This window comes from Callorhinus ursinus, unplaced genomic scaffold (assembly GCF_003265705.2).
Source record: "Callorhinus ursinus isolate GAN/ISIS: 27379988/994484 unplaced genomic scaffold, GSC_fseal_2.0 scaffold38, whole genome shotgun sequence".
In the NCBI taxonomy this organism is placed as follows: Eukaryota; Metazoa; Chordata; class Mammalia; order Carnivora; family Otariidae; genus Callorhinus; species Callorhinus ursinus.
Genome location: NW_027397100.1, coordinates 3,380,606 through 3,392,821, shown reverse-complemented (window position 1 = coordinate 3,392,821; position 12,216 = coordinate 3,380,606). Strand labels below are relative to the sequence as shown.

At 51.6% G+C, this 12,216-nt stretch overlaps 1 protein-coding gene across 6 annotated transcripts in view; it reads left to right on the top strand.

Moving 5' to 3' along the window:
- Positions 1–613: 613 nt before the first annotated feature.
- MYBL2 (MYB proto-oncogene like 2) overlaps positions 614–12,216 on the top strand; it is a 35,988-nt gene continuing 24,385 nt past the window's right edge. For 3 of the 6 annotated variants that reach the window (XM_025875464.2, XM_025875463.2, XM_025875461.2), the window contains exons 1-5: positions 616–851; positions 4,241–4,334; positions 9,425–9,496; positions 10,337–10,429; positions 10,620–10,840. In XM_025875464.2, coding sequence (XP_025731249.1) covers positions 832–851; positions 4,241–4,334; positions 9,425–9,496; positions 10,337–10,429; positions 10,620–10,840 — 500 coding nt within the window. In that variant the 5' untranslated portion in view covers positions 616–831. Of the gene's footprint in view, positions 852–4,240; positions 4,335–9,424; positions 9,497–10,336; positions 10,430–10,619; positions 10,841–12,216 lie in introns of all 6 variants that reach the window. The other 3 variants (XM_073880388.1, XM_073880387.1, XM_025875460.2) reach the window with 2 other exon arrangements.

Here is a 12,216-nt window from a genome sequence, read left to right as displayed (position 1 = left end):
GGTAGAATCCTATAAACCTGATTATGGAGTATTTTACCCTGAGGGAGAGGAGAGAGGTTTTATGATCTGGAGAGGAAAGATCGGGTTTGTATTTTAGGACGTTCACTCGGGCTGCGGGGAGTTGAGCCCAGGAGCGAGAGCCATCGAATTCGAGGCTGCAGAGGAAGCAGGGAGACAGTTCGAAGGCACAGCCCTGGTCCATAGGGTGAGGGGGTGGTTTAGGGTGGGGGCTGTAGGGACAGAGGAACGGCTTGGAGTAGCGTGGGGGTTTTTGCACAGGCGGTTTCCCCGGCCTGACTCTCCCATCCCTGTGTCTCACTCACTTCCTTTCCTCTGTCTTTGCTAGGTGGACAACTCCTGGGCCGCCCCGGACCCACACTTGGCCTGGGTCCGGCCTCAGTCAAATGGCGGCCGGCTCAATTCCGCAAGTCTCCAAACCCGCCACGCTCACGACGGGCCCTATCGGCCCTGGGGCTTCGGGACTCTGGGCGAGTGCGGCGCCCGCCTGTCCGCAGGCCCCGCCTCCGAACCCTCCCCGCCGGCCCCGCCCCCGCGCAACCCGCAGGCCCCGCCCCGCGCACGCCCTCCCGCCCGCGCGCCGGGCCCGGGCGGCGCCGTCGCGCTTGGCGGGAGATAGAAAAGTGCTGCTGTGCGCGCCGGCGGCGGCCGGAGTTCCTGCGAGCAGCGGCGGGACCTGTGGATACGCTGACGTCTCCCGGCGCGGCCCCGGGGCCCGGAGCGGCCCGAGCAGCCTCACCCTGACCCCGGCCCGGCTCCCGCTCCGGGCTCAGCCGGCGGGCGGGCGAGCGCGGCGCGGCCCGGGCCGGGGGGATGTCTCGGCGGACGCGCGGGTGAGAGGAGCCGGGCGGCCCAGGGCTTTCCCCCCATCCCCCTCCACTCCGACCCCTGCCCCCACCCCACCCCTACCCTCGCCGTGGCCCCTCCGGGCAGGGCGGGGCTTCCGCGGGAATTGCTGTGTCCCCGGTCGCCCGAGGCAGGGGGTGCGCGCTAAGCCGGGGGGCTCTTGGGAGCCCCTCGCTCCGCTCCCCAGGCCTGCTGGGCCTCGGAGCCGGGGCGGGCGGGTCTCCTGGGACCCGGGCCAAACCCTGCATGATGTCATTTTGTCTCCCGCCTAATTGCGGGGTGGGGGTGGGATGGCAGTGTCAGCTGCTAAGGCCTTTACCGGGGAGGGAGGCGACCCCTGGAGAGGGAAAGTGATTCTCCCTCCGAGTCGCAGCGAGGGGGAAGCCAAAGCCTGGAGGACTTTTAGTTCAAACCTATTTGGATTCCTATTTGGCGGTGGGCATTTCTTCTCAAAGATTCCAGGAAGTACGGCGCTCCCCAAACCCTCTCCGGCTTGAGAAGGGTGCCGGGGGGAGGGGACTCTTGTGTGTGTCTCCCCCTACCCTCAGCCTGGGTGTCGGGCCCCAGTTTGGTTTAGTTTCAGAGACCTGTCTTCCTGTTCCACATGAGGAGTTTGGGGTAGTTGGGGTTGAAGGTGAGGGGAAGAGAGACAGATGCGTATCAAGACTGCTCTGGGGCCAAGGCAGGAACTGCAGTCTCCATTTTACTTATTCCTCCAGAGAGTGAGGGGCAGAGTGGAGCCTGGAACCTGGTCTGTGGGTTCCAGGTCCCTGTCTTACACCTGTGTGCTTGGGGCCTGACCTCTGGGTTTTACATCAGCCTGGGAGTCAGAGGACAAAGGGGGCCTGCCTGCCCTGTTCCCTCCCTGGATTTGTGCAGACTCCAGAAGCACTCACTGCTGGCTTTCCCCAGAGTTCCTCTCAGCAAGGAAGCCTTCGATCCTTGGGCCGTGTTTAGGGTACCTGGCACAGGTTCTGTCTTCCTCCTCAGGTCACCATTTCCCAGGGCAGCTCCAATTCCCAGGAGGAGTTTTCTGGTCAGGCACTTACCGGACCCTGTTCTCATTTTTGGTGCAGGAAATGTTATTCCAGGGAATGACAAGCCCCAGAAAACCCCCACGTCCTCTGCCACTTTGCTCCTGGGGCTCTGTGGAGGAATCCCCTCCCATGTGAGGGATGGTTTCTGTGCGCTGGCACTCCACAGCCCTCAGCTCAGTTGTTGGCCACTCGTTTTAACTCTCCTCTGCACCAGTGCCCCACTTCCCGCTCTGCTTCTGACTCACCCAGCCTGGAGCAGAGCCCAGAACATCGAAAGGCATAGAAAGGGTGTGTTGGACCTACATGTGGTTGCCACCACCGACTTGGCCTCTGCTTTTTCAGTGGGGATTACAGGGTGAGGGCTTGAAGGTGCAGGTCTGGAGCCTGGCTTTGTGAACTTGGTAAGTGGCATAGCCCCTGTCTGCCTCAGTGTCCACGTCTATTAAACGTGGTTAATAGGAATGCGTGTGAAGTAGATGGTTAGCTCCATGTTGATGATCGAAGTGTATTTTGTATACTGTGTATCTCCCAGCTGAGTTGCTTGTCCCCGTTAAAGTATTGGAGCACCAGAGAGTGTTCACAAAGACACTGTTTTATCCTTAGAGGAACATTTACTGAGCTTCTATTGGAGCTGGGTGCTAGAGAACCAAAGATGGGTTCTGTCAGAAAGAAGTCTGGGGACAGTTGATTTTAAAGCCAGCTTCATTTTTTTTTTAAAGATTTTATTTATTTATTTGAGAGAGAGAGAATGAGAGATGGCGAGCACGAGAGGGAAGAGGGTCAGAGGGAGAAGCAGACTCCCTGCTGAGCAGGGAGCCCGATGCGGGACTCGATTCCAGGACTCCAGGATCATGACCTGAGCTGAAGGCAGTCGCTTAACCAACTGAGTCACTCAGGCGCCCTAAAGCCAGCTTCATTCTGTATCTTGTAGAGTTTTTGCCTCCTACTTTATTAAGGTGGGAGGACCCGTGAATGGGGTCAGAGATGATAGCACAAGGCTGAATTCCGGCTCCTTCTGTGACGGATGTATTGCTGCGTTTAGACACTGTTCTCCCTTCCTTTTCTGCTTCTAAAAGATTTACTTTAATTAGCATTTCTTATCAACCAATAGGCAGCAGCACGGCATGTTTATTCATTAATTTGAGTATCTGGTCATTCCCTGAGCAAACATTTCTTAAGGCCTTTTGGTGGCAACCCCCAAAGGCCCTGCGGGTGTGGAGGTGGAGCTGATCTCTGTCCTTGTCTGGAGACCAGCAGTTGCAGCCTGAGGGCCTTCATTCTGAGAGACGGGAGATGTGGGGACCTCAGAAGTGACTCTAGGAAAGATGCTGAGCCCTGGAGAAGGGGAAAGGAAGATGGACATGAAAGGAAGTCCTTGTCCTTTTGGAATAAGGCTTGTGCTTGCCTTGCTTGTTTGGAGATGGCTTTTCCCACTTACAGACGCCTGACTTAGGAATGTACCTGACAGGTGACCTGAGGCATTCCCACTACGTGGTGTTGGGAGCTTACTAACCTTCCCCTCCCTCCCCCTAGCACCTGACATTCCTGGAGGTGGAGAGTGTGATTTCCATTTTTGTAATCATTAAACCTGATAGGAAGATTTTGGAGGAACTTGAAAAACATCCAGAAGTCTTGATTTTTCTCTCCATAAACCATGACTGTATGAAGGCAAGGATTTGAAAATGGACGTAGTTACTGAGGTTATGTATTTAAAGTGTTATTCTCAGATAACCAATATTTCTTGAAATATGTGCTTGATGATTGCATTTATCATCAGATTTAATCCCTAACCATAAAATTTAGAAAGTTCTGCTGTATAAAAGAAAATACTAAACAGGTGTCTGGTTTTGAATATCATAATATTCTTGGTGAAATCTTTTTTTTTTTTTAAAGATTTTACTTATTTGTCAGAGACAGCACAAGCAGGGGGAGTGGCAGGCAGAGGAAGAAGCAGCCTCCCTATTGAGCAAGGAGCCCAATTTGGGGCTCGATCCCAGGTTCTTGGGATCATGACCTGAGCTGAAGGCAGACGCTTAATGGACTGAGCCACCCAGGTGTCTCTTCTGGGTGAAATCTTAACTTCTTTTTTCTTGTAGTTTTTGAAATCATTAGGGTGTTTGTGAAAATAAAAGGATAAAGAAAAAAAAATTGTCCATAACCCCAATTCATGAAAGAATTAAAAAAAGAGGAGGGTGGACATATCAAAAGTCAAGAGTAAAAGGCTGCCTTCCTCAAACCTTTCTCTAGAGGTCACTGGCCATTGCCCACACGCTGTCCATCCATCACGTAGCAGTGTGTGAAGACACATGTCCTTGACCCTTAGCTTGCTCTCCTTGCAGTGAGGAGCTGGATGAGCTGCACTACCAGGACACAGATTCAGATGTGCCAGAGCAGAGGGACAGCAAGTGCAAGGTCAAATGGACCCACGAGGAGGTGAGTGACACAGACATTTTGGGGGAGGGACGCTGATGGCAGCCGGGGGCTGGTCAGAGAACTGAGCCTGGGGTTTGTGTGCCTGATGCCGTGATGGGTGCGATGAAGAGGAGGAGCTGGTGAAAGAGATGGAGGGTCCTCTGGTTCTCCCCAGTGCCTGTTCTCAGAGCATTCTCGGGGATGCTCCACATTGAGGACTCTCGGGAGTATGTGTCTCTTGGAAGCTGGTGTGTTCTGCATCATGGGCACTAATTGTGCTTCTTGTCCTTTAACTGCTAGGGTGATTAGCCTAATGTGCAACCTCCTCTTTATTATTATTATTACTGTTATTTTATTTAGAGCGAGAACACACGCAGCCACTTATTGGGGGAAGGAGGGGCAGAGGGAGAGGGAGAGAGAGAATCCCAAGCAGACTTCATGCCTAAGGTGGGGCCCAACTCAGGGCTCCATCTCACAACCATGAGATCATGACCTAAGCCGAAATCAAGAGTCAGTTGCTTAACCAACTGAGCCACCCCAGTGCCCCCCTCTTTATTATAATTTTTTGTGTCTTGAGACATCAAGCTCTGAATTTTCTTTTTATTGTTTAATCAACTTCACGGAACCATAATTTGTGTACAATCAAATGTACTTTTTTATTTTTTTCTTTAAAATTTTTTATTATGTTAATCACCATATATTACATCATTATTTTTTTATTTTTTAAGATTTTATTTATTTATTTGACAGAGAGAGACATAGCAAGAGGGGGATCACAAGCAGGGGGAGTGGGAGAGGGAGAAGCAGGCCTCCTGCCGAGCAGGGAGCCTGATGCGGAGCTCGATCCCAGGACCCCAGGATCATGACCTGAGCCGAAGGCAGACGCCCAATGACTGAGCCACCCAGGCGCCCCAACATCATTAGTTTTTGATGTAGTGTTCCATGATTCATTGTTTGTGTATAACACCCAGTGCTCCATGCAGAACGTGCCCTCTTTAATACCCATCACCAGGCCAACCCATCCCCTCCATCCCCCTCCCCTCTAGAACCCTCAGTTTGTTTTTCAGAGTCCATCGTCCCTCATGGTTCGTCTCCCCCTCCGATTCTGCCCCCTTCATTCTTCCCCTCCTGCTGTCGTCTTCTTCTTCTTCTTTTTTTTTCTTAACATATATTGCATTATTTGTTTCAGAGGTACAGATCTGTGATTCAACAGTCTTGCACAATTCACAGAGCTCACCATAGGACATACCCTCCCCAATGTCTATCACCCAGCCACCCCATCCCTCCCACCCCACCCCCACTCCAGCAACCCTCAGTTTGTTTCCTGAGATTAAGAATTCCTCATATCAGTGAGGTCATATGATACATGTCTTTCTCTGATTGACTTATTTCACTCAGCATAACACCCTCCAGTTCCATCCTCTTCGTTGCAAATGGCAAGATCTCATTCCTTTTGATGGCTGCATAATATTCCTGTGTGTGTGTGTGTGTGTGTGTGTGTGTGTGCGCGCGCGCGCGCGCGCGTATACACACACACACACACACCACATCTTCTTTATCCATTCATCTGTCAATGGACATCTTGGCTCTTTCCACACTTTGGCTATTGTGGGCATTGCTGCTATAAACATTGGGGTGCACGTACCCCTTCGGATCCCTACATTTATATCTTTGGGGTATTGCTGGATCGTATGGTAGCTCTATTTTCAACTTTTTGAGGAACCTCCATACTGTTTCCCAGAGTGGCTGCACCAGCCTGCATTCCCACCAACAGTGTAGGAGGGTTCCCCTTTCTCCGCATGCCTGCCAACATCTGTCATTTCCTGACTTGTTCATTTTAGCCATTCTGACTGGTGTGAGGTGGTATCTCATTGAGGTTTTGATTTGGATTTCCCTGATGCCGAGCGATGTTGAGCACTTTTTAATGTGTCTGTTGGCCTCAAATGCACCTTTTTATAAAGCCAGCAGTTGAAAGCACCACCTTGATTATCCCAGAAAGTTCCCTTTGTGGTTCATCTTCCCTGGCTCCAGGCAATTGCTGACGTAATACCTCTTGGTTTGGTTTGTTTTGTCTGTTCTTGAATGTCCTGTAAATGAAATACAGCTGTACTCTTCCCTATCTCGCTTCTTTTGCTTAACAAAATAGCTGCTTGATTCAGCAATTTGTTCATTTTTATTGCCGAATAGCATTCCCTTATATGGGTATACCACAATAGGTTTCACTTGTTGATGGGCATTTGGGCTGGTTTCAGTTTTTGGCTATTGTGGATAGAGCTGCTGGGAAGATCCTTGCATAAATCTTTTTTGAGGATTATGTTTTCATTTCTCTAGGGGAGATACACTTAATGTCTGGTCATGGGGTAGGTGTATGTTTAGTTTTATAGAAACTGCCAGACCTTTTTCTAAATTGTTTGTTCCATCCTAGACTCCTGCTGGACTTACCTTTTATTTTACCTCTTTTTTTCCTGGAGATGTTTAATTTAGGTCTTTTTTTTTTTTCTTAGTGTATGAGTTGTAAAACTTTTCTTTTTTTTAAGATTTTATTTATTTGAGAGAAAGTGCACATGAGCAGGGTGAGGGGCAGAGGGAGAAGCAGACTCCCCGCTGAGCAGGGAGTATGACATGGGTCTCAATTCGGGGGCTCCATTCCAGGCTTCTAGGATCGTGACCTGAGCCAAAGGCAGATGCTTAACCAACTGAGCCACCCAGTCGCCCCCTGAGTTGTAAAACTTTTTAAAATCATGAGTGCTAAGCCAACTTTTCTGTTCATCCTACTGTGGACCAGGAACTATATGCGGCTCTTGTGGGCCTAGAAGAACAAACAAGCTGGGGTCCCCACCCCAGAACCACTCTGTGCTTGGGGTGGAGAGAGAAGACTGCACGGGCCTATGGACATGCTGTGGTGATCCCCGGTGTTGGGAGGAGCCCTTTCAGTGTGCGCTCACCATCGCTTCTCTCCTTCCTTGTGCTAGGGACCGGAGGCACTGGGTCATTGTTGAAATACCTTTAGGTATTTCCTTTACTGTTACTGTTGCCTGCAGAGGTTAGAGAAAATTTCATGGATAAGGATTTGGAAATCAAGTCAGGGAAGAGTACAGAACGGTGGGTATATTAGGATAGGAAACAGGTGAATGGAATAGAATAGAATAGGTTGTAGGTGGAGAAAAGCAAGTAAAGGGGTCCTGTGGTTGATACGGACAAAAAGATTGGGCCAAATCCTGGAAGGCCTAGAATGTCAGGCTCAGTAGTGTAGGCTTGTTCAGCTGGCAAGGTAGAGCCATTGAAGGTTTTTAAAGCAGAGGACTGACCTGAACATAGGTGGGCTTCCATGGAGCCAATCTGTGTGTAGGTTGGATAAGAGATTTGGGGGCAGCCTGGGGCTGAGAGACTGGTGGTGCCCAGGGCGTGGGGGAGAGTGCTGTACTGGGCAGCTGTGGAGAGATTAGGGCAGGGGTGGAGCTGAGAGGTGGAGGAGGCCCCTGGGGTCTGAGAGGAGATAGAAACAATACAGCAAAGTATCCTTGCCAGTTGTCAGGGAGGATGGGGTCCTAGATATGGACATGGGCACATGGGAGGAAGAATGGTGTTGGCCTGGCCAGGCCAGGTGGCAGAGGAGGGCAGGGTGTCCGGGGCTGGCTCAGCTACAGGATTTATGGGGACTTTGCCCCAGCCGGTGCTGGACTGCTCTTGAGGGCCTGAATTTCTGTAATGGCCTTTTTCTTCTGTCCAGGAGTGTGTGTGTGTGTGTGTGTTAAAAATACAACACTAAATGTGTCATCATAGCCATTTTTAAGTGTACAGTTCAACAGTGTGAAGTGTATTCCCATTCTGTAGTCGATCTTTAGAACTTATTCGTCTTGTAAAACTGAATATACCCACTAAGCCCAAATTCCTCATCACCCTTCCCCCTAATCCTTGGCAACCCATCTTTCTGCTTTTTGTGTCTTTGATTTTGACTACTTTAGATATTTCATGTGAGTGGAATCCTATAGTATTTGTCCTTTTGTGACTGACTTATCTCACCTTTGTCCTTGAGGTTCATCCCTATTGTAGCTTCTAATAGAATTTCCTTCTGTTTTAAGGCTGAATAAACATTCCATTATATGGATATATCACATTTTCTTTATATAGATATATATAAAATATAAAAGATCAGTTTGATTGAGGAGTACTCTACATCCAGTGAACTGCAACCATTCACAGTATAATTCAGTGAGTTTCAACAGATGTATTACCTTGAAACTACCAGCACCATCACATTATAGAACATTTCCATTAACTTCTAAACATTCCTTGCTCCTTTGCTGTCCCTCCCCCCCACCTCTGACCTCAGATGACCACCGACTACCTTTTTGTCCTTAGAGCTTCGCTGACTTTTTCTAGAATGTCATATGCATGGAATCAGTGTGCACCCTTTTATGCCTGGCTTCTTTCCCTCCTCATCATGATGTTGAGATTTCATGTTGTTGCGGGAGTCTGTAGTTTATTTTCAGGAGACTGTACTGTTCACCTGCCCACTGTCCCTGTCTCCCGTGCCACGTCACTGTCCTCTTTGGCCTGGGTTCCTCTCATGGCCTCCCTTCCTCCATTCTGCCCTCTTAGAGCTCCTTTCCCTGAAGCTGCCAAGCTGAACTGCATAATATGCATGTTGGACCGTGACCATCCACTGCTCAAATGCCTCAGTGGCTTTGTATGATGCAGAGGCCTGAATCAGTCCTGTGTGTGGTCCGGCCCCTGCAGTGCCCTCCCAAATCATCTTGCATCCCCCTCTCCCTTGCTTCCTGCACTCTAGCTGCTCTAGCCTTCCTTTGAGCCTGTCCCTTGGTCTCCCTGAAGAGGCAGTCACCAAGTACCTCTTCGCTAGCCCTCAGCCAGCCAGGCTTTACTTTTGTTTGTGGGAGGCTTTGATTTGCTCCCTCTGGACCGTAATTCCCACAAGATGGGGCAGCTTTGTCACTGCCCGTTGCTGTGTCTGTAGTACGGGGCACATAGGAGGTGCTCCCTTCATGACTGCATGCGTGAAGGAGGCTGTCCTTTAGGCTGGTGCTCCATTGTGATCGGCTGCTTTCCGCACGTGTGTGAGCTGAGCCCTCTCTTTCTGGCATTGGCAGGACGAGCAGCTGAGGACCCTGGTCAGGCAGTTTGGACAGCAAGACTGGAAGTTCCTGGCCAGCCACTTCCCTGTGAGTGCAGCCCCTCGGTGGCCCCCTCCCCCAGAGATGAGGGTTCTGGGCGACCAGACAGTGTGCCTGGGACAGACTTTCTGTCATGGAGAAAGCTGCCCCCTTCCCCCCCAAAAAACAACCAAACTTCCCAGGCCCTTTCTTCCCAGGCCAGAATTTGAGTCCCCCTGTCATAAGCATCTCTACAGAGCAGCCTTGGTAGGCCTGGTGGTCTTCAGGCTCTGTGCCATCTGGAGCATGTGACCAAGTGGCATATTTGCATGTCTTCCTGCAAGAAATGCAAACAGTCTCAAGAGTGAGACTGAAACGGAGGGGAAGTGATACTTTGGATGGACTTCTGCCGAGGTCCCCCCAGAGCAGCTGGAGCCTCCTGGGGATGCAGGTCCCCCATGTCCCCCACCCCCAGGACTGCAGGTGTCTGGTAGGGAGGGGATGTGGCCGGACCTGCTATCTACCTTATTTCCCGAGTCACTCGGCAGCTCAGGGACCAAGTCAGCAGGCCCTTCCTGCCTACATTCCTCGCCTTCCCTGCTTCTATGAGATCTGAAATCTTTAGGGAAATAATGCTTTCCCAGAAGCAAGGAAGGATCCCTGACATACACCACAAACTTTGATAGGAATTTATGGCTCCTGATGGCAGCCTCCTTGTACTGGGGGGCAAGAGGAAGCTTCCCAGAGGGGAACCATGTGTGTTCTGGCATGTGGGAATGTAGTGTATGGTGGGTGAAGGGAACAAGACAAAACCTTTCTGAGGTAGGCCTGGCCCCTTGAACCCAGTGCCCAACCAGGGTCCCAGGCCGCTGTTCTAGGAATCCTCACGTGTTCCTGTTCTCTTCCCAGAACCGCACTGACCAGCAGTGCCAGTACCGGTGGCTGAGGGTCTTGAATCCAGACCTCGTCAAGGGGCCATGGACCAAAGAGGAGGATCAAAAGGTAACTATCGGGACAGTGCCTGGCACACAATGGGCCTCCCCCCACCCCAGCGGGTCAAGGGACGGTGAGGATGCCCTGGGGGTGGGCAGGGCTGTCCAGCTGGTCCTCTCAGGGCCGCGGTGAGATGAGGCTTATGTTGGGGGGTGAGGGAGGGGCGGGTGCCCCTGGCTTCACAGACGCCTTGTCCTAGGTCATCGAGCTGGTCAAGAAGTACGGCACGAAGCAATGGACGCTGATCGCCAAGCACCTGAAGGGCCGGCTGGGGAAGCAGTGCCGTGAGCGCTGGCACAACCACCTCAACCCCGAGGTGAAGAAGTCCTGCTGGACTGAGGAGGAGGACCGCATCATCTGTGAGGCCCACAAGGTGCTCGGCAACCGCTGGGCCGAGATTGCCAAGATGCTGCCAGGGAGGTGAGCTGCCAGCCCAGGGGGGCGGGGGGAGCTGGGGCCGGCCGGGGTGCTCCCAGGAAGTGCGGGCATCCACTGGGTTTTGCTACACAAAAATGCAAGAGTCAGTCCCATTTGTTTGCAGTTGTTCACTTTTCCCAGAGGTGAATGAATCCCTCAGATTCTTGCCTAGGGGTGCCCAGGCGTGGATATGAAGGCAGTTCTGGATCAGGGCAGGGAGAAGGAGCCTGGGGGCCTCCCACTGTGTGTACAGGTTTTTCCTTTGGTCCCCGTTGGGAGCTTTGTGCACCACCTGTGCCCTCTGCCAAAGTTGCCTGGTTCCTTTTTCTAGAGAATAAAATTCTCTACTGCCTGTGCGGTCAGGACCAGGATCTAGGCATCCAAACCACTGCTCTGTTTTCTACTCTTTGCTGTGCCTGATCCCTCTAAGAGCCTCTTGGCGCTCTGGGGGAGCATTGGGAAGACTTCGCTCCATTTTTGCCAGAATCTTCCTCTGGGGTCAAATCCCCTCTCCTAAGTTGCTTACTCCTCCCCTAAGTGCTTTCCATCTTCTGGAAAGTTACAAAAATTTCTTAGTGGTGGCTGTTTTCTACCCTGTTCTCTTTGTCCTTGTGCATTTTCCCCATATTCAGTTTTATTTTTAATCCTTTGTCATGACACTGTGGTCCTGGGACGGAGAGGAGATAAAATGCCAGATGGTGTATTTCCTCTGAAGTCTGGAATGGTCCTAGTTTCAAAACTCAAACCTGAGTCTTTTACCCTTTTGGTGCTCCTCCTAGTGCTTGGGTTGAAGACCTGGGTCTCTCTCCCCGTGTGACCTGCCTGGCCTTGGCCTGGCTGTTGCCACCAGCCTGGCCTTGATGCACTGTCCCCCTTGCTTACCCATTGGGCTTCAGCTGCTCTGCATTCCTCTCAGACCTGCGAACACGGTGAGCTCCTCCTGAGAACCCCCTGATGCTCCCTTCTGTTGGCCTTGAATGCACTCTGCTTGTGCCCCTTGTGCAGCCAACACACTCATCCTTCAGTCCTTGGTGGGGGTGTCTCTCTGTCTTCCAAACTGTGGTCGATCTCCAGCACTCTGTCCTAACGGCCTGCGGTGGGAATGTTCGGAGATCCCGACCCTCCTCTTGGGCTGGCACCTCAATCCGGCCGTTCATCATGTCCCTTCACAATTCAGGGGAAAAGCCCTCTGCTGGGATTCCCAAAGAAGGGGTGCCTACTGTGTGCTTGCATTTCTGTGTTATAGTCCGATGGACTCAGCTGCTGTCCAGCCGGGCAAGGCTGTGCTCCATACTTCCATACTTCCCACTTCTGCTCTCCAACTCTGCTGCTGCGTGCTTGCGTCGTACCACACGGGCGTGTGCTCGGCCCAGCTCTGC